At 56.2% G+C, this 19983-nt stretch overlaps 7 protein-coding genes across 7 annotated transcripts; 3 read left to right on the forward strand and 4 right to left on the reverse strand.

The window, feature by feature from the left end:
* Nucleotides 1-313: 313 nt before the first annotated feature.
* KVR01_011102 (ribosome biosynthesis protein NOC4) lies at nucleotides 314-2170 on the reverse strand. Its single transcript, XM_044789971.1, has one exon. The coding sequence runs from the start codon at nucleotides 2053-2055 to the stop codon at nucleotides 349-351; it is 1707 nt and encodes a 568-aa protein (XP_044640249.1). The 5' UTR covers nucleotides 2056-2170; the 3' UTR covers nucleotides 314-348.
* A 366-nt stretch (nucleotides 2171-2536) lies between these two features.
* KVR01_010833 (F1F0 ATP synthase subunit 4) lies at nucleotides 2537-3612 on the forward strand (the record flags this gene model as incomplete). The annotated part of the gene is made up of 4 exons (XM_044785795.1): nucleotides 2537-2567; nucleotides 2748-3217; nucleotides 3294-3516; nucleotides 3587-3612. The coding sequence occupies 4 exons, from the start codon at nucleotides 2537-2539 to the stop codon at nucleotides 3610-3612; spliced, it is 750 nt and encodes a 249-aa protein (XP_044639980.1).
* Nucleotides 3613-4872: 1260 nt separating this feature from the next.
* On the forward strand, nucleotides 4873-6901 carry KVR01_010788 (uncharacterized protein; the record flags this gene model as incomplete). Its single annotated transcript, XM_044781514.1, has 4 exons — nucleotides 4873-5465; nucleotides 5563-5747; nucleotides 5849-6546; nucleotides 6611-6901. 4 exons carry the CDS (start codon nucleotides 4873-4875, stop codon nucleotides 6899-6901), a joined length of 1767 nt encoding a protein of 588 aa, XP_044639935.1.
* Nucleotides 6902-7646: 745 nt separating this feature from the next.
* Nucleotides 7647-11381, reverse strand: KVR01_011022 (uncharacterized protein; the record flags this gene model as incomplete). Its single annotated transcript, XM_044782553.1, has 1 exon — nucleotides 7647-11381. The coding sequence occupies one exon, from the start codon at nucleotides 11379-11381 to the stop codon at nucleotides 7647-7649; it is 3735 nt and encodes a 1244-aa protein (XP_044640169.1).
* Nucleotides 11382-12517: 1136 nt separating this feature from the next.
* KVR01_010964 (uncharacterized protein) lies at nucleotides 12518-14343 on the reverse strand. Its single transcript, XM_044787231.1, has 2 exons — nucleotides 13818-14343; nucleotides 12518-13750 (listed from the first exon to the last, which is right to left on the reverse strand). The coding sequence occupies exons 1-2, from the start codon at nucleotides 14202-14204 to the stop codon at nucleotides 13268-13270; spliced, it is 870 nt and encodes a 289-aa protein (XP_044640111.1). The 5' UTR covers nucleotides 14205-14343; the 3' UTR covers nucleotides 12518-13267.
* A 307-nt stretch (nucleotides 14344-14650) lies between these two features.
* On the reverse strand, nucleotides 14651-16302 carry KVR01_011125 (uncharacterized protein). Its single transcript, XM_044787328.1, has 6 exons — nucleotides 16089-16302; nucleotides 15771-16012; nucleotides 15295-15717; nucleotides 15141-15241; nucleotides 15040-15088; nucleotides 14651-14983 (listed from the first exon to the last, which is right to left on the reverse strand). The coding sequence occupies exons 1-6, from the start codon at nucleotides 16148-16150 to the stop codon at nucleotides 14901-14903; spliced, it is 960 nt and encodes a 319-aa protein (XP_044640272.1). The 5' UTR covers nucleotides 16151-16302; the 3' UTR covers nucleotides 14651-14900.
* A 235-nt stretch (nucleotides 16303-16537) lies between these two features.
* KVR01_011025 (snoRNA-binding rRNA-processing protein DIP2) lies at nucleotides 16538-19491 on the forward strand (the record flags this gene model as incomplete). The annotated part of the gene is made up of 2 exons (XM_044785476.1): nucleotides 16538-16545; nucleotides 16611-19491. The coding sequence occupies 2 exons, from the start codon at nucleotides 16538-16540 to the stop codon at nucleotides 19489-19491; spliced, it is 2889 nt and encodes a 962-aa protein (XP_044640172.1).
* Between the last annotated feature and the right edge of the window lie 492 nt (nucleotides 19492-19983).

Genomic DNA, 19983 nt, shown 5'->3' on the forward strand with positions numbered 1-19983 from the left:
AATATTTAAATATTTAATTAATATTTAAAAGTTAAAAATAATTAAAAATTATTAAAAATAAAAATAAAAAGTTTTAAAAATAAAAGTAAAAGTTTTAAAAAAAGTATTAAAAAAAGTTTTAAAAAAGTTTATACTTAAAATACTAAAAATTTAAAAATTTTTAATTAAATATATAGTTTTATATAAAGTTTATATTTAAAACTAAGTATTAAGTATATTAATAAAAAATACTAGATATATAAACTAACTTACTAAGTATATAAATACTAGCTCACTTATAGATAGTTAATTTTTTATTAATTGTAGTTAGATATTATTAATAAAATAAGTTTTATTGTATGTGATATGCTATGAGAAGGCCCAGAGCTTCATCTGGAGGTAATTCTCGGCTTGCGAGCCCTCATGCAGAGGGAGGAAGATCCCCTTTGGAATCTGAAACTCTACCACAGGGGCTTTCCTGATTTTCTTCGCCATTTCCGCCTCAAGTAGGCTAGCGTACGAGTGATCGAGAAAGTCTTCCATGTTGTAAAACTGCTTAGTGAACTGTTCAGACACAATCTTGGCAATAGTGGCAACATTCGGGTGGTAGTGTGTCTGGAGTTGCACAACCTCCCAGATGCAGCTGTCAATGGCGTGTGTCTCCATGGGATCCTGCACGTCGGGTTGGAAAGGGTCATTCATGCCCTCGGTGGCGAGCCTTTCTATCTTCTCCTGCGTCCGGGGCGCCCGGTGCATCATGAAGGTGGTGGTCGGGTGCTTCTTGAAGAGATTGTACATCCATGGAATGATTGTGACTATTGCGCTTGGTGGGGCATTCAGACTGAGCCGTGCCAAACGTTTGATGAAGCTTGCCACGATGGCGGCGGGTAGATGGGAGGAAGCGAGAAATATGTCGAGGAGACGGAAGAAGCGAGAGCGGTGCTTGGAGTGGAGTATGTCTGCGTCCAGCAGGGAATAAAGCTTCGTATAGAACGCGGGATAGTCGAGGTTCCGCTCCTGAATTAGGTAGAAGACACCGGAGAGCGCCAGTAGGGACATGGAGCCTCCTGAGTCGTAGCAGTCGGTGAGAAAATCCATCAGCAACTCTGGCCTTGTGAACCACGGCGCGATAATCCCGGACATGTTGTCAAGCAGGCGTTTCCTCTGGTCCCTCGTCATGTCCCGTCCCATCAGAGCCAGCCATGCGTCCTGGGCCGCTTTCTTGTGTTTCGAGACCGAGAAGAGCTCGTGGCGCTTGTGATCCTGAGGGGGGTCAACGTAGAAGTCGACAAGCTCCTCGCGGGATTGTGGCACGCCCTCGATAGACGAGAGCAGCTCAAAGACGGCCTCGAACGGGCTGTCGTGCTCAGGCCCTGGTTCGCATGGCCCCCGCAGATTTTGCTCTGTGAGGTTGTCCTGGATGGCCTTGAATGTGTACAGCCTGACGTCATCATACTCGTCGACGAACTTCTCAACATACTCGCGCCGCACTTGTTCAGCCCCCGGACGGCACACGGCGGCCACGATATCTCTCAGAAGCACCCTCGGGAAGCTATGCTGATCCCCCTCGCGGTATGGGTACTGGCCGTGAGCCTTGAGCAGGCGCATGGACAAGGTCAGGGCGGTCAGAGCGTTGTCGTCGTTGGCGAGGAACGACAGCAGGATGCCGTTGTATTCAGCCAAGCGGTCCCTGAGCCAGTGCACCAGAATGACATCCTTCTCGGCCGAGCTTTTCCTCCTCAGGAGCCTGCCGGCAGCAAGGAGCCTGATAAAGATGCGGCAGAGGGCCACCGTGGCGAGCAATGCCTCATGATGGTTCTTGTCCTGGTCTCGGGCGATGTGGAGCAGGGTGGTGATGTTGTTGTAGTGTCGTTTGGACTCGAGTATTTCCGTCTCGAGGAGTAGGATCTTTGCCCCGGGGTCGCCGTGGTGGCTGTCATGGTCGTCACTGTCGGCCAAGGCACGGTTATTACTGCTCGTGCTCGTGCTCTGGGATCGTGCTCGTTTCTTTGGCGGCTCTGTTGAGTCTTGTCCCTTCCGCTTCGACGGCTGACGCATTCCCGCCGCAGACGGCATTGTGTGCAGCGATACTGACGGCTCAGAGTGCTCTCGGCTCCTTGCCAGAGGGCGTGCAGCAGGTGTCTCGAGAAAGATGGTGAAAAACGTACTTGGGCTGGGGAGGGAAAAAAACGGGCCCACCTGTTTTTGGCGACTAGAAGGGCACATTACATGGGCGGGCAGGCACACAGACTGCAGCACCGGGTAACCAGTTGCCAGGTACCTGGGCTAACAGACATGGCACGCCAGACTAACAGCACGGGGCTCTGGCCCAGCTTGAACGTGTTAGCGGGTACGGAGGCACCTGGGCCGGGCCAGGATGGGGCTGGCCGGCCCTGCAAGCAAACCTCTGTCGGAGCAAAGAGAGCAAGCAACTCCGTCAGCGCCCGAAAGCAAAAGGTCCTGCGAGAAAGTGTCTCAACCTCGCACCAACATCCAATCCGTCCCAGGCCCGACACGGCAAAACCCACACCACCCCGTCGTCTTCCACCACATCACAATGGCGTCCCGCTTGGCTAGAAGCGCTGTCGGTGAGTCCATCACTCCAACCCGCCCAATTGGCCCCGGTGCAAGGGACCGCGCACGAGGCTCGAGGATGCGTCGGTCGCCCGGGTCTGCAATTGAGACAGGCTGCCATCGAGACTGCCATCGAGACTGCCATCGAGACTGCCATCGAGACTGACGCGCTGTGCCCGCCTCGCGCCTCGCAGGGTCTGCCCGTCTGCGGCCCTCGATCCTGCCCCGATCTTTGCCCGCCCTGGCGTCGTCCCCGTCCGCCATCAACGCCGCCAGCGCCCGCTACTCGTCCAACGTCCCGGCCGAGGACCCCAAGAAGAAGGCCCAGTCCATCCTCGACGCCCTGCCTGGCAACTCGCTCGTCTCCAAGACCGCCATCCTGTCCTCTGCCGCCGGCCTGTCCGTCTACGCCCTCAGCAACGAGTACTATGTTGTCAACGAGGAGACCATCGTCGCATTCTGTCTGCTGAGCGTCTGGGGTGCCGTCATCAAGTACGCAGGCCCCTCCTACAGCGAGTGGGCCCAGGGCCAGAGCAAGAAGATTGCCGGCATCCTCAATGCTGCCCGCTCCGACCACACCCAGGCCGTCAAGGACCGCATCGAGAACGTCAAGCAGATGGAGGGCGTCGTCGACGTGACCAAGAGCCTGTTCGAGGTCTCCAAGGTATGCGCATCCCTTTGCCGCCCCACCCGCACCCTACCGCAGCGTGGCCTGTATCTGTCTGACCATGCCGCCACAGGAGACCGCAAGGCTCGAGGCTGAGGCCTACGAGCTGGAGCAGAAGACAGCCCTGGCCGCCGAGGCCAAGGCTGTCCTGGACTCGTGGGTCCGTTACGAGGGACAAGTCAAGCAGCGCCAGCAGAAGGAGCTGGCTGATTCGATCATTGCCAAGGTCCAGAAGGAGCTGGAGAACCCAAAGGTCCTGCAGCAGATCCTGGCCCAGAGCGTGGCTGATGTCGAGAGTAAGTTCTTCACTGGCGGTTTGTCCGCTGGCCCCTTAGACTTGTCTCTGCACTGCTGACATTCTCGCAGAGATCGTCTCCTCCAAGGCTCAATAATCGCTCTCGACATAGACGACGCGGATACAGTACTTGGGTTTTTTTTTCTTTGTGCCACCCCTGTGTCTAGAAAGACCGGACACCCGTGCAATAGCCCCCCAAAAAAGAGAAGAAGATGCCAAGATTTGAGAGGCCAAATCCAGTGCCCTCGCTCTCCGCGCTCCCAAGTGAAGTCTGTATCAATCTAGCTCACCAATTGAATGTTCCCGGCCAGTAAGAGCGTGGACGGACAGGCGATCGAGGCCACAAAGCCTCTCTGTTCCGCGCGAGCTCCTAGGCACCCAGGACCATTGCACCTAGCGTGCACGCTTTGAAGACGTCAACCGCGCTCAAGCCTCCCTATTCATCAACAAACTACCTTGACCTTGGGAGGCGAGATGGATGCTATCTCATCACGTGTTTTCCCAAAGGGTGCGGTCCTAAGCGTTTCTACACTGGGGGTGGTCTATAGGAGCTCGGCCAAGAAGAAGCCTAAGGCCGGCACACAGGTGCAAGCATCCCAGTACGGTTGGTCATCCGGGATGTCGCCCGAGACATGGGAATGCCCTCTGGCAAAACCATCTAAGGGGCCAGCAAGAGGGACAATGTCGTGACGAGTTGGGCACAAATTATTTGGACGAAGCTGAGGGGTGGTCATTTGAAGGTTATTCGGACCCGACAGGACCGAGGTTGAGGTACAGGAGGAGACTAATAAATATGCTACAAGGGGTCGGGCAGTGAGGTGACTGTGCAAGCCCTCTTCAGCAGTGCGCCCGAAGCCATGGAACAATGTCATGCCTAGCGAGCTGCCCACGAAGGGTCGAGGTGCTCTTTGCCGATGCAGCAACATCTCCGCAGCTTCCCCGCGCCGGCCCTCGGTTATAGGCGTCATGGGACCAGCATGCCCGGGTCGGAGGGAATCCTGAGACCAGGGGTGACCATTCAACCCGGCTTAGTGAGCGAGTGGTCATGTTTTAAAGCGAGCTTCGGTCGCGATGAGTGCCGCTCGGGAGTGGCCAGCGGATGGCGCACAGCAGATCTGGGCCCGCGCCTGAGTGAGGATACAAACTACGGGCCTCAAATCACCCGCCTCAAGACAGCCAGCATATGTACATAGCTACAATAAGTATAACCGGTCCAACCCCCCAGCCCACCCCCCCCAAACATACAAGCACACACACCCCACCCTTTCCCCTGCCCGAAAGCCGTGGCACACGCGCACACTGCGTCGCAGCAAGGTCATCTATCCGGGAATATCAGAGACAACGGGAGGTCTCTGAGATGGCTCGTCCAGCTGGCTCTGACGCAACCACCATCAATGGCGGCAGCCCCTTCACCCTAAAAGACGAGCCCGTCGAGAACTCGAGGCGGCTTAAAATCCGAGTAATCGGCGCCGGGTTCTCTGGAATCTGTGCGGCAATCAGGATACCCGAGCGGCTCAGGAATGTCGATCTTGTCGTCTATGAAAAAAATGAGGGCGTTGGGGGTGTCTGGTGGCTGAACAGGTATCCTGGCCTGGCTTGCGATATCCCGTCACACTCATACCAGTACACATTTGCGCCAAACCCACACTGGTCATCCCTGTATGCACCCGGGCGAGAGATCCAGGCCTATCTCCAGGGTGTCGCGGAAAGGTTTGGCGCAGTACGTTTCATCAAGACGCAGCACAAGGTCACCCGATGCGCGTGGGACGGCGAGGCCAAGAAGTGGGCTGTCCGCGTGCAGAAGGTCGATACCGGCGACGTCTTTGAGGAGAACGATGTGGACTTTGTCGTCACGGCTCGCGGGCAGCTGAATGAGGTTGCCTGGCCACAAGTGCCCGGGCTTGAGAGGTTTCGGGGAAAGCTTTTGCACTCGGCTGAGTGGGACGACAAGTAAGTGACACGCCATCCGTCAACTTCACACGCCGCGTCGGCATGGGGAGCGGTGTACAATCTGCTTCGCTGGGCAGTGAAAGCTGACGAGTCCAAGCTATGACTTCCGGAACAAGCGAGTTGGTGTGATTGGAAATGGATCCAGTTCAATCCAGATTGTACCAAGCCTCCAACCCGTGGAGGGCATCAATATGACCGTTTTCATGCGCTCGCCCACCTGGATATCCTCAAACGCGTTCGGTGACGCTGCCATGGCTGCACTTGGTCTTGACCCGGATGGGCGTGGGCGTGAGTTTGTTCTCCCCTCCGCACCCCGTCTTCGAACATGTGTCTTTCATCCTCCGTATATGGAACTGACCGAGTGGGCCTGCCCTCGTGTATAGTGACGTCGGAAACGCGGGAATCTCTCGCCTCGGACCCAGAGGAGTACCTCAGATTCCGCAAGGTCATCGAGGATGGAGGTAACGTTATCCACGAGGGGACCATTCACGGATCAGATATGCAGAAGGAGCTTATCAAGACCTTCACCGCGTCGATGAGGGAGAAGCTCGCCAAGAAGCCTGAACTGTTTGACGTTATCATCCCGACGTTTGCCCCTGGATGTCGACGCCTGACCCCCGGCAAAGGCTATCTAGAGGCCCTGTGTCAGGATAATGTGCAGGTCACCAATGAAGCCATCGCCGAGGTGACCGAGACGGGGGTTAGGCTTGTCAGCGGTCGCGAGGTCCAGGTTGATGCCCTGGCGTGTGCCACGGGCTTCAGGACCAGCGCGCCGCCCAATTTCGAAGTTGTAGGCTCCAACGGGCTGACTCTCGCTCAACGCTGGAGTCCGCATCCGGAGAGCTACCTAAGCGTTATGGTCGACGGTTTCCCAAACTATCTCATGATGTTTGGGCCGAACAGCGCCATTGGGTTCGGATCGCTGACGAAAATCCTCGAGAGCGAGTGCGACTACTGTGTCAAGATACTGCGCAAGATGCAGAAAGAGGACTACTCCACCATAGAGCCCAAGCCAGAGAGGGTCAGGGACTTCCAGCAGTATGTTGGGTCCTATTTCAAAGACACGGTGTACTTGGATAAGGTAAGTGCCGAGCAGTCTGCTTCCCAGGAGAGGCGTCGGCTAATATGTCCGCCCCCGCGCCAAGTGCAAGTCATGGTATCGGAGCGACGGCGGCAAGGGCAACTGGATCATCGGCCTCTGGCCAGGTTCGACACTTCACGCTCTGGACGCTCTAGCTTCCGTGCGATGGGAGGACTTCGACTTTGAAAGCGCAGATTCCACAGGTAACAGACTGAGGTGGCTGGGCAACGGGTGGAGTGTGACTGAAACGGACGGCGACCCGTCATGGTACCTCAACCCTGACGAGGTCAATTGGCCAAAAGAGGGCAAGCCGGAAGAGGCGCCACGCTTCAGAGCGAAGCCTTGGTCTTATTGACCAGGGTCCTCTGCCTCGGCCTGAACCCGTAGTGGACCATAAGAAAGACGATACCTCCTAGCTCTCACCATCCCACGTTCTAACATCCTACCACTGTAAACGTACCTAGGTAGTAAGCCAGGCGACAAATGCGTGGAACTCGATGTTGTGTTTATAAATGTCTCTCGAGGCCAAGGGGTGTCTCTGTATGACCAGGTGTAGGGCATCAACCTTCGTCAACTGCCACCATCAACCATGTTGCGTTGCCTGGCCTGCCGTACAATGTTTTTAAACGTAAACATTACAATGTGGTATCTTGCTTGGCACCTTTCTAGCCCAGCCCCAACTGTCCCGAAACGATGAACAAGAATATGGAGGATCTCGAAGAGAAGCAATAAGCAGAGGTGAAAAGAACCGTCTCAAACAGTGCCGACGCGGCACCGCTCCGACCCTTGAAAACTGTCGTCCCCTGGCAGACCCCGCGGTTTACCTACCTAGGTAACCAGCAGCTCGGTCCTCGCCACTAAGCACCATGCAGACTGGGTGGTTCTGCAGAATAGTGAGCTTCAGACCTTGCGGAGACATGCTATAAATGCCTAACCCGTAACGCCGTTGCTAACTGCATAAATCCCGCGCAGTATCAAGTAACTAGATCCCATATCAAACGCCGACACAATGCCTCTTTTCGTTGGTCTCTCCACGAGCACGCTCCCCTGGCTCCCCTGGGGGTATAACGGCCACCTTCCCGTCGCCCTTTCTGCACACCTCACACATGCGGCGCCCCAGGCCGCCCCTTGCCTAGCGACTCGAGCAGTTCATGGGGAGGGATTCTTTGCATGCCGCTGCCGCGGTCGAACATGGACGTCGGTGCTGGTTGGTATCCCTCCCGCTTCTTCCTCAGTCGCTCCATGGCCATACCGGCAACAACGATCAGAAGAGTCAGCCCGAGGGCGATTGCTAGCCCAATGAGCACGATGGCGTAAATCGGTAGGCTGCCATCTTGCTGGCCACTGAAGAAGTTCTTCTTCTCGACGAAGACCCGGGAGATGGTACCTGCAGTATTCCCTGCCTTGGTGGTAAGGGCAAATGGCGTCAACGCAGTCCCGTTGAACAAGGCAGCACTCGCGCTCCCGAAACCGGGAATCATAATGCGCCCGGTCAACATCAGGGACATTTTACCGTCGAGTAGGTCCGAGGAACCTTTCGCGTCGGTGAGGGAAAAGATTTGCAGTGATCGGATGTCAGTTCCATCTTCGAACGGCTGGCCAGCGGATTTCCAAATGGCCCCGTCGTATTTCATCAGGAAGAGAGAACCATTCGCCGCCTTGCCGGTTACCCACACTTGCTCGCCCTTGGCAGAACCAGAGACGACAAAATCCACCGGTCCAGGAAGGTCGGTGCCGCCCGGATAATTTTCCCACGACTGAGCGCCTGAGGTGTACGCGACCAGGAAGCTCGTCGACCCATTGACTGTGAAGTTACCCCCTGCGACAAGGTTCTTATCAGTTACCCATGCCATGGTTCGGGTTTCGCCCATCAAGTTGTTACCCGGACGACTCCACTGGGACGAGGATGGGCTAAAGGAGCAGACTGCTGGGCAGCCCAGAGAGCCGGCCGAAGTGAACGACCCGCCAACAAACACATCGTCGCTGTGCGGGCGAATGGCAACGGCGCTGACCGTGGCGCTGCCGCCTTCCAGCGCTGGAGGTTGTGGGCCGTAGTCATTGGCGCTCAAATCAAACGATACCAAGCCACTGACATTGGCCCCACTGACGAGACCGGTGACGTTGCCACCGGCAAATAGTTGGGAACCTTGGATGGCGACCGCAACAAAAGTCGAGTCCCGGGAGACGCCGGAGGCGAAGCCTGTAACGGTGGCGTTGTCGTCACTGTTGTTCACGATGGCCACATTGTGAATAGTAGAACCATTGCTTCCCGCAAGAGTGAACCTCCCTGCGAGAACAGTGATGTTGAGGTCATCTGTGTTCAAGAAAGCTGCGTCTACAACCCCAGACGCGCTACCATTGAGGATGTCGCGCGGCATCGCAGGGGGGTTGGAGGGTGTCGAGCCAGGCTGGATGCGAGCACCAACGTCTTCGAGTGTGAAGTCAGGCCCCGATCCGCTAAGACCAGCCGCCCCCACGGCCCCAAGCGTCGACGATACGACCGTGCCGGCATAGAGCGGGTTACTTCCGATCACGTCGAGAACGGAGGTGGTGAGCATGCCATCCAGATACTCCGCAGGCACGTCCAGGTTTGGCAGCCAATTCCCCCGGGTTGGTACCCAGACCCCGAAGCCGTTGGCCCCCACAGCCTCATTGCCTTGGAAGGCGTTGAGCTGGCTGAAGTTCCCGGTGAAGCTGACGACCTCCACGGTGGCGTCAGAGATGTTCATCGTCAGGGGTACCACCGTCGACACTGGTCCGTTGACACCAGAGCCCAGGGCACTCCAAGTATTGGTTGAGGTATCGAAGACAGCGACGTTGGAAAGGCCGGTCGCGTCATTGCTCTGCGTATTGTTGAAAGACCCCCCCACGAAGAGTTTGGTGCCATTGGCGTGCATAGAGGCGACGTACCCGTTGAGACCGCCGTCGAGGGGCCGCACCGAGGAGTCCTGACGATCAACGGAAACAATGTTGTTGGAACCTGACGAGGTGAAATTACCCCCAATGAAAGTAACAGTGCCCGAGGTTGCCAGAGCATTGACGGCGGACCCTGTTGAGAAGTTCATGCCGAGCTTGTCGAATACCGATTCCTGGAAGTCGGAGGAATTGAAGCTCGTGACAGCTGGGTCGTATTCGAACAATCCATTCAGCCCCCCCGTGGTGTTATACATGACGAAGCCGACTCTTTGGGCTACAATGGTCTGCTGGGATAGGGTCTGACCCCCGGCCGGGGTCAAGGTTACGGCGGGCCGAAACGAGTCCGAGGTCGCGTCCACGTATCCATAATAGATGGGGTCGTACTTGTCGAAGTTGTTCGTTTGAAAAAGGGAGGTGCTGATCGTGCCGTTGGTGTTGGTGGGTGACATGGTGCCACTGAGGCGGACTTGTCCACGAGAGTCGCACGTGTTGTCCTGCAGGCAGCCTGGTGTGTACATGTTGACTGTATAGTAGCCAGACTCCCTTATGTCCGGCAGGAAAACGACAGAAGCCGAGTCCACGGTGATGGGACTGGAGAGTTGGGCAGCCAGGTACCGGGAGCTGTTGGAGAACGAGGATGAAACCGCCCAGGGGCCGGTCTGGGTAGAGCCAGACGCGGTGGAAATGGCCGCGCAGGCGGGTTCGTTGAAGTCACCGACGGCGAACGCAAAGATGTCGTCTTGAAACAGCTCGATGCCGTTCAGGCCGCCACCACCTCCGTACCAGTCCGAGATGTCGATTCGGAACCCGTTCATTCCTATGACGTCCACGAAATGGAACTCCTGAAAGGTAAGGCCGGCATTGCTGCTCAGTGGACACTCGCTGGTGCAGGTGAGGTTCTGCTTCGATTCGGGATCTATGTAGGTGAAGTTCATGATGCCGTTGATGGGCAGGGCGGTGAAGCGCCACGTCTTGGTGCCGCGGCCATCTTGATGTGTGTTGTACAGACGCAGCTTTGTCGGCCGGTAGCCGAAGCCCATGTTCGCCTGCCAGAACCCAGGTGTGTTGTCGGCGAGCAGCCACGTGTCACCCGCTCCATCGTCGCCACTGGTCTTGCAGACGACGTTGCTGGGTTCGCTGAAGCCCTGGGTCGCGGTGGAACCCCCGGAAGAGAGTTCTGCGGTGGAGAGGTTGATAACCTGCTCGTCCGGCGTACTAGGCGTGCTCGCATTCCCCAGCCCGGTGAAGCTCCCGCCAAAAATGATGTGACCGTTTGAGGCCTTGGTGATTGATAAGACGGGGCCGTTAAAGCCAGCAAAGGGTAAGGCTGAAAAGCCGGCTTCAGTGCCCCTCCACGAGACCGCGTTTGTGGAGTTTTCGATGCCCATGAAGTTACCGCCGACATAGACCGTGTCATCGTCGCATAGGACAGCGTTGACGGAGCCCTGTATGCCGGGTAGCTGCTTGACCTCGGTCGTGTTCGGGTTGAAGAGGGCGATGCCGGTGGATTCCCGGTCGCCGAGGCTGGTGAAATTCCCAGCTATCACGACGCCGTGGGCGACGCCACCGGGGGCATAGGAACACATAGACTGAATGGAAGCATCGGCCTGGACGACGGTGGTGAGGACCCCATTGGGTAGTCGAGCCAGTAGCCCCTCGCTGCCATTTGTTCTAAAGGGGTCCTCGTCCTGGCCCTCGAACTGGTAAAGTGATATTCCTGCGAAGTCACCAGCAAAACCAACCCTGCCTAGTGCTGAGATGTCCAGATCGAGCAAGGCATCCGGCACGGAGGTAAAATTAATGGCGCGAGATGTCGGTATGGACGCAAACAAGGAGACTGTGATGAAGGATTTGAGTAATGTGTAAACACCCGTCCTCGGTTGCCGGGCGACACGGCGCCGCGAGGGGAGGGACCCCATGGCGCGAGTCACTCAGGTGAAAGATGGGCGACCCGTTCGGGTTCTGGAGTTGATGGGTGCCAGTATTGGAAGCCGCGGATTTGACGTGCTACGCGTAATCCATCTCAAGAACAGAACGACTGGGAGTAGGGTCGTGAGGGCTCGGGGGCGGGCGGCTCGGGCTCGGGGGCTCGGATTGCGTGGTTTTGCGGGGCGCGAGGCAGCCGGAGAAATGGGGCGAGGCGGTGGCGATGAAACGAGCGTGTGTTGAAATATTAATATCGAAGGAGGGACAAAGATAAGAAAATAGTCAAGAGACTGATGCCGATTGGGGGGGGGGGCGCGGTGTTGCGGTCCTCGCCTCGGTGTACACCACAGTGGACCGAAATTATTGTCGAAAAACTGTAGTTGCCCAGCCGAATGGGATGAGACGGGAGAGAGGGGGATGTGGCCGGGGGGGGGGGGTCAAGAACAATGGCCCTGTCAGGCCAGGGGAAGAAAAAGAAAGAAGAGGAAGGAAGGAGGGTGAGAGGGTGCGGTTGAGCACCGTGTTGCTTGCGTTGGTTGTCGCGGTGGTGGTGGTGGTGACTGTGGTGGTAGTGAGCAGTCGGGGCGTGATGGCCAGGAGAATGAAGACCTGGGTCGCACGGGTACGAAGTATGTACGGGCGGGCCGCTTCAGGTCAGGGACATTGGAAGGGACCAATGTACGGGTAGGGTACCTAGGGGGGCAGGAACGAAAGCAGCCGGGCAAAGCCACACTACTAAAGGCAGGCCTGAAAGCGGTGGGAGCAGCTGCAGGAGGATGGTAATTGGGGGGGGGCCTTGTAGGGAAAGGGGCAATCCGCGAGTGGGAGGATAAGGACTCTCGCCAGAACCTCTGTCTGCAACTTTTGTCACTGTTGATGTGTCAAGCAAGAGTCAAGAGGAAGACGGTATTGGGGCTGTGGCTTGGTGCAGGGAACCAGGGAACCCGGGGTTGCTGTAGTACCACAAGCCCATGTTTTAATTTGCCAAGGGGCCACAGTACGGGGGTGGTAGGGGATGGTAGGGACCGTAGCGGAATGGTTGAATTGGACACGGCGAATGGCAGCAGTTGCTCTGTTCCTGCAGATGTGGGCCCGCGGACCGGGCTGACTGGGGGGAAGGGGCCATTGGCAAAGCGAAAGCATGAGGAACATCCTGCATGAACCATACCTACTTGGCTACTCTACAGACTAGTAGTACTACCTACCCACCCAGGTACCTAGGTACCTAGATAGATGTCTATATCTACAACAGCAAATCAAACCGTTGACTCCCCGTCTCTTCACCTGATCTGTTGCCCGGGCCCACCTCGTAGCCCCTCGCCTGGTCGCCGTCCCATCTCTTCTACTGTGTATCTGATGATCAATTATTCATTGGCCTAGGAATTGCCAGAGACTAGAATATCCCCCGGCGGTCCGGGACGATCAGGCGACCGAGCCAGAGCAGCGACGCTGGTCCGGCTACCAAGCCGTAGCGTCGCGTACGCAGCACGGCATGGGCCTGGATCTTTGGGCATTCAATGCCGTGACTCGTGGGCTGCTCTTTCCATTCATACCTAGTGTACCTTGCGGACAGCTTCCACCTAGGTGAACACCTAGGTGTTTGCCCCGCAGGGTTACTGTCCCGTCAGTTTTATGGGTGTCTGCGGCGATTGCATCGTGAGCACCTTCCCGACGCTGGGCATGGAGCTGCAAGTCGACGGCGATGACGCGCCGCAGGATCATGCGGAGCCTTCCGAGGGGGAAATATATGTGAAAATTATATATTTCTCAACAAAGCCGGCAAGGGCAACGTGCTTGAAACCTGTTGTCGGCGGGCGGCCCTCACCGACAGCTCCGAGGCGTGAGGCTCGGCCCTAGCTGAGCCCATTTCGCCGAGAGCTCACTTGAATTTGCCATTCTCAGCCTTTTCAGAGTCCCTCATCCTCTCCTTGAACTGCCTCGGCGTCTCAAACGGCTGCCCACCCTTTCCCTCAGCCTTGCCCAGCCCAAACCAGCCCTTGCTCTTGCCTCCCAGGGCGCTCCACAGCCCCAGGTTCTTTTTCTTGGCCTCGGCCTCTGCCTCTCTGTACTTCTTCTCGATAGCCTCACCGCCGAACTCGACTCCGGTCTTGGCCTCATAAGTGGTCGCGAGCCCGCGGCGGAGCATTTCCAAGCCTATGTCACGGCGGAAGAACAGGAAGCGGCGAAGGTAGATGGTGGCAACGACGCGCTCGTACTGGTCGCGCTTGTAGACGCGCGCGCGCACGTAGCGATTCAGTATGGACGATTGGAGCCATTGGAGTGCCTCGGAAGCGTATGGTTGCGCGGGTCGACCAAAGTGCGCGCCTTCTGGTGCGTCAATGCCGGCGAGTCGGATGGGAATCTAGGTTGGGAGATGCAGGTCAGCAACAGGTGGGCATGTGGGAGGGTCGAGTCCCGGCCAAACATACGGTCTGTCCCCTCAACTGTCTCTTGTCCGTAGGAACAGTTCTCAGCCAACCCCAGCCCGCCGGTCGTCCTCCAGGTGTGTGATACAAATGGAAGCCGTCGCCGTCGCCCACGCTCGTCACCCGTCCGAATAGCGTCCTCCTGTTGTAATGATGCGGGAGCACATAGTTGACGCTGGGGATCCGTCGCAAGTACGTCCTGTATATCTTGAGTCCGCCGAGGAGCACCGTCGTGATCACAAAAGCTGGAATCCATGTCCTTGGGTCTTTGTAGTGATCCCAGTCCTTGACATCCAGCGAGTCGTTCCAGCTCACGGTACTCACGCCTGCCCCAGGCGGTTTGTCCTCCTTCTCCCTGTCGGCAGGGGAGGAAGACCAAGGCCATGGCATTTTGCTGTCATGTGTTGGATGGACGCAGGCCAATCCCCGGGGCGAGAGACCTGGAGTCGGCTCCTAGTACGATGCTGTTTGCCCACTTCTAGCTTCAGGGTTTCCGTCATAGGATGACATACTGGGAGGGCCGTGCGCGGGGGAGGCGTGGTTCCAGGGTCGGGGCCCAGCCAAGGTGGAGTTGAGTCTTCGAGTAGTTGCATATATCATTACAGGAACATGGCCGCACCTCTAGCAAAAAGCGATATAATGTCACACTAGAGCTGAGGATATTTGCCCCTACAGTATTGTTCCATAGCAGGTTATCCTATGGGAGGGCGGCTTGAAGTTTTTGTGGAGGGGGGTTGGGGCGAAAGATGCCGTGGCCAGGTAGCAGAAGCCCGAGCAGGGCCCTCTTATTAAACAAATGACAGTCAGCTACTCTTTTACCACGGGGTATCTACTGGTTTGCAGGTTCTGGATAATTTTATTGGTCTTATTTTTTCTCTTCAAAACCCATGTCACCCATACCCTTGTCTGCGGGCTTCGTAATATGGAGTAGTCACGAGCGCCCCTATGCCCTGCTTCTTTCTGTGTCTCGGCCGCCCAAGAATGAATTAGCAACTTGATGAAGAATGACAAATGAATGCTGACTCTCTTCTAGTAGTTGGGATTGCAAACTGCTACTCTTCAAGTTGTCCCAAAAAGGCTACCGCATCAAGCGCCCTGGACTTTGAAAGTCCGCCCACTAGCCGTTTTGCGTTCCTTCTCCTCGCTGTCGGGCCTGGCCCTCCGGAGCACTGTGTATCAAGTTAGTGTCGTTGCAGGTCTCATCGCCAAGTGGAGAGGGTCTTGCCTTGGAGGAAGTCTGCCGTACGTCGTCGCATCCTCGAGTGAATGTATGCCTGTGTCGCGTCAGTCGTTGCCTCACGGCCCACAGGGACGATGCTTGCTGACCTTTGAGGCTTTGATATGATAGTGGAAGTAATCGCGGAACGTCTGGATATGCGAGATCACCTCCGGCATGCGCTGCGGGGTCAGGTGTCGAGGAAATAGGACTTGGCCGGGTCAGCTGGTTCTTGCAAGAGATATGCGGGAAAGCCTCGCCTACCGAAAGTGACATAGCCTATTTCACCAGTGCTGGAGTTTTGGACCCCCGGAACACCCTGAAGCTCCAGGGGCGGGTCTGTACGGAACAAAACCTGTGGTGCATTCTGGATGGCTCGCCGTCTGGCATCCACAAACTCTTGGATGAACACCTTCCCAAACACGCGGTCTGTCTCCTCCCTGAAGACGGTGCTGAAGATGACAGTGACTCTGTCATGGCTCGCTTTGACGTAAATAGCCTCCTCCTCGCGATAATGGATCGACATGACCTCTCCGCCCTCTCGTACGCCTTGCGGGGCCTCCTCGGACGTGAACTTGGACGCTTCCTCTTTCAGCTTGTAATGCTCCGCGTAGGCGTGCTCGAATGGCGCAGCCATGGCGTTTCGCTTGAGCAAAGATATCTTCCTGACCAGCTCGTCTTTCGCCTCTGCGACCTAGCTGTCAGACCCATGTGAGGTGCTCCACAGACATTCAACATACCCTTTTCAGCTGGAAGATTGTCTAAATCGACCGTGACGGAGAAGTCATAGCCTGGCTCGGGAGGCACGACATACTCGCCATACTCGCGGTTGAGGACCTGCTCGGCACCATACTTGACGAGGTCGCGCCAGCATTTTATCTGGATGGAGACTTGGATTTTAGTTTTGGCCTCGGGAGTCGAGATGTGGAAGATGACGCCGTCGAAATCGGACACAGTCTGATCGATGTTGACAGGGGCGGCCCTAGAGGGAGAAGGTCAGTAATGGGTGGGAAGGGGGGCGACAATCGACCATGATACAGGGCAGTGGCACGTCTTACCCTGAGAACCGCTCCGTCAGGACCGACTGAATCAGCACATTCTGGTAGTCGAGAAGAAGCATCGCGACAGTTGCTGCCCGTCGCCGTTTGCCTGCGACGTAATGGCTTATGGATAGGTAATGTCGAGGTAAGGACCGTTTGACTGTGTTGTTAATCACCCCAGCTGTAGCTGCCTCCTGTCCGAGTCAGTGGGGCATGTAGGTCGGAAGGCGACCTTGCGGTATGATGTACTTGGTGCCCGCCCCCCCTGACCGCAGAATGAGTTATGTAATTGAGTCCGACCACGCTGGGGTGGGTGGGGTTATCGATAAGAAGACCCCTGCAAAAAAGTACCGACCTCTTTTGGTGGTGGTCAATAAGAAGGGCTTTGAACTTTTTGCCCAACGAGATCAAGCACCGTCGCAAGAGAGCAAGCGAGGTAGAGCAAGACCACCTGCGCTCCTGCAAATATGGTCAAGTCTTATTTGTATGATGGCTCTGTTCAAACATTCCGTCCCATGGCCCTGCTGACGATAACCGCAGAAAATACGAGCACTCCGAGTCGTTCGGCCTGATCACGTCGAGCTCGTCCAACATCCTCTGGACCAACAACCGCGGGACAGCGACCGGGGCAGGCCAGGCTGTCGTTTCTGCCAACGAGGATGTGATATGCTGGGACATCAAGAAAGGCGAGCTACTGTCTCGGTGGCGCGATGAAAGTTGCAAGGCACAGGTCACAGCCCTATCGCAGAGCAAGACAGACAGCGATGTATTTGCCGTCGGATATGAAGACGGTAGCATTCGCCTCTGGGACAGCAAGATATCCACCGTCATCCTCAACTTCAACGGCCACAAATCCGCCATTACCATGCTGGCATTCGACAAGTCCGGTATTCGCTTGGCCAGCGGCTCCAAAGACACAGACGTGATTGTGTGGGACTTGGTCGCGGAGGTCGGGCAATACAAGCTTCGGGGCCATAAAGATCAAGTCACGGGACTGCAATTCATCGAGCCGGCCGTCCATGCGCAAGATGAAGACACGCAAGAGAGCTTGCAGCTGGACCTTGAGGAACAAAGCGAGGGCTTCCTCCTCACTTCGGGCAAGGACTCTCTGATCAAGCTCTGGGACCTATCATCGCGGCATTGTGTCGAGACGCATGTTGCACAGACAAATGGGGAGTGTTGGGCTCTCGGGGTGTTTCCCGATTCAGATGGATGCATCACGGCCGGTAATGACGGCGAGCTTAAGGTGTGGTCATTGGACACGGCGGGCATGTCCGCGGCAGCGCGTCAAGTGGACGTGCAGAATAGGCATTTCATCCAGGAGCGCGGGACCCTTTTCAGGAACAACAAAGACAGGGCCATCGAGGTGTCGTTCCACCCGCGACGTGACTATTTCGCCGTGCACGGCGTCGAGAAATCAGTTGAGATATGGCGGCTCAGATCTGATGCTGAGGTGAAGAAGAGTCTGGCTAGAAAAAGGAGGAGACGACGCGAGAAACTTGCTTCTGGTAAGAAAAGCAAAGGTGTCGCAGATGTTGACCTGGAAGACGCAGAAGACCAGGAAGGTGAGACTGCCCAGCCAGAGCTGTCCGATTTGTTTGGTCAGCATGTTGTCATCAGGACAACAGGCAAGGTGCGGTCAGTGGACTGGGCGACAAATCATGGGCACAAGCAGTTACAGCTGCTAGTCTCCACGACGAACAACCAACTTGAACTATACGACATCACGGCGAAAGAAAAACGGGGCAAGGCCAAGAACGACGAGGAGCCAGATTACGCGAGATCCCTTGCCGTGGACCTCCCTGGTCACAGGGCTGATATACGGGCTGTATCGCTGAGCTCTGACGACAAGATGCTTGCATCTGCGGCCAATGGGAGCCTGAAAATCTGGAACGTCAAAACGCAGGCATGCATCCGGACCTTTGAATGCGGTTATGCCCTCTGCTGTTCTTTCTTGCCGGGAGATAAGGTCGTGGTGGTGGGTACCAAGAGTGGCGAGATCGAGCTTTTCGATATAGTGTCGGCATCCCTTGTCGACAGCGTATCGGCCCACGATGGTGCGATTTGGTCCCTGCACGTACACCCGGACGGTCGTTCTGTCGTCACTGGGAGTGCGGACAAGACGATCAAGTTTTGGGACTTCAAGATCGTGCAGGAGCAGGTCCTGGGGACCGCCAGAACAACCCCAAAGCTGAAGCTGGTGCAGTCCAGGATGCTCAAGGTTGCAGATGATGTTTTGAGCTCGAGGTTCTCCCCCGATGCCAAGCTTCTTGCTGTCGCTCTACTGGACAACACGGTGAAAGTGTTTTTTACGGACTCGTTAAAGCTGTACCTGAATCTCTACGGCCACAAGCTCCCTGTCTTGAGCATGGATATCTCGTACGACAGCAAGCTGATCGTCACTAGCTCAGCGGACAAGAATGTTAGGATATGGGGCCTGGACTTCGGAGACTGTCACAAGGCACTCTTTGCGCACCAGGATAGTATCCTGCAGGTGGCTTTCGTGCCACACAACTCGGACGGAAACGGCCACCACTTCTTCAGCACTAGCAAGGACCGTAGTATCAAGTACTGGGATGCGGATAAATTCGAGCAGATCCAGAGGATAGATGGCCACCACGGAGAGATCTGGGCCCTTGCTGTCAGCCATGGCGGTAACTCCATCGTCAGTGCCAGTCACGACAAGAGCATACGCGTCTGGCAGGAGACGGACGAGCAGATATTCCTGGAAGAAGAGCGGGAAAAGGAGATCGAGGAGCTGTACGAGGGCACGCTGACGACATCTCTCGGAAACGATGCGGACCCGGACCAACAAAACAACGAAGTGGCTGCTGCAAGCAAGCAGACAGTTGAGACGCTCATGGCGGGCGAAAGGATTGTGGAGGCACTTGAGCTTGGGATGGAAGATCTCCATGTGGTGAAAGAGTGGGAGGAAGCGAAGGCCGGTAACCCAAATGTTGCCCCACCGCAGCGAAACCCAGTCTTCATGGCACTTGGCGGCATCAGTGCGGAAGCCTACGTTATGAATACGCTGCAGCGGATCAAGGCTTCTGCACTGCACGACGCCCTGCTTGTTCTGCCATTCTCGACCGTCCCTTTGCTATTCACATTCATCAACCTCTTCGCGGCGCGGTCCATGAACATCCCCCTGACCTGTCGGATACTGTTCTTCATGCTCAAGACCCACCACAGGCAAATTGTGGCCAGCAAGACGATGAGGGTCATGCTAGACGGTATAAGGATGAACTTGAGACGGGCGTTGAAGAGGCAGAAGGATGAGTTGGGCTACAACATTGCCGCTTTGAAGGTTGTTGGGATGCAGATCCAGGAGAAGAACATCAAGAACTACGTCGACGATGCCTGGGAAGCAGACGAGGAAGGGCGCAGTGCCAGGAAACGTACCTTCCTTCACGTCTCATAAGGGAGAGCAAGCACCACCCGCACAGATGGGAAGCGGGCGGGGCGGGTGGCGTACGGCTGCAGACGGGACGGGTGTTCGCTCGGTGATGAGGGCTTTAGAAATTCAACGGCGGATGGGCGGGCGTGCTGTCCGGCGTGTGTCTTGGCGATCGGACCTGGTAGATTGAGCAATTCCAGTAGGGAGAGTTTTCCCTTCCCAAAGACACATAGCAAAAGCCTTGGTACCTGCCTACCTAGGTACCTAGGTACTTAAGAAGGTAGTCTAGAGGTAGTAAGCTACTAGGCAGCCTCGGGCAGAATCATACAAAGGATGTAAAGGGCTTCTTGAAACAACTGGTCTCACCGTAGAAGGGTGTCCCCAAAGACTCAAAAGGCAGGGCCAGCAGTTGTGGACCAGCGGCAGGGGTCTGGGGGATGCAGGGATTCCTGCAGGCCTGTGACGGGAAGGGGGAGGGAGTGTGGGGGCTCGCTTTGAGGCTGTTCGACTTGTTGC

This window comes from Diaporthe batatas (genome assembly GCF_019321695.1).
Source record: "Diaporthe batatas strain CRI 302-4 chromosome Unknown Contig00014, whole genome shotgun sequence".
NCBI classification, from domain to species: Eukaryota; Fungi; Ascomycota; class Sordariomycetes; order Diaporthales; family Diaporthaceae; genus Diaporthe; species Diaporthe batatas.

Coding starts and splice junctions, on each gene's coding strand:
- KVR01_011102 (XM_044789971.1), bottom strand. CDS start 2,055: ATGCCGTCTGCGGCGGGAATGCGTCAGCCGTCGAAGCGGAAGGGACAA.
- KVR01_010964 (XM_044787231.1), bottom strand. CDS start 14,204: ATGCCATGGCCTTGGTCTTCCTCCCCTGCCGACAGGGAGAAGGAGGAC. Junction 13,751..13,817: donor GACAGTTGAGGGGACAGACC/GTATGTTTGGCC, acceptor CTCCCAACCTAG/ATTCCCATCCGACTCGCCGG.
- KVR01_011125 (XM_044787328.1), bottom strand. CDS start 16,150: ATGCTTCTTCTCGACTACCAGAATGTGCTGATTCAGTCGGTCCTGACG. Junction 16,013..16,088: donor CTGACGGAGCGGTTCTCAGG/GTAAGACGTGCC, acceptor TTCTCCCTCTAG/GGCCGCCCCTGTCAACATCG. Junction 15,089..15,140: donor ATCATATCAAAGCCTCAAAG/GTCAGCAAGCAT, acceptor GACGCGACACAG/GCATACATTCACTCGAGGAT.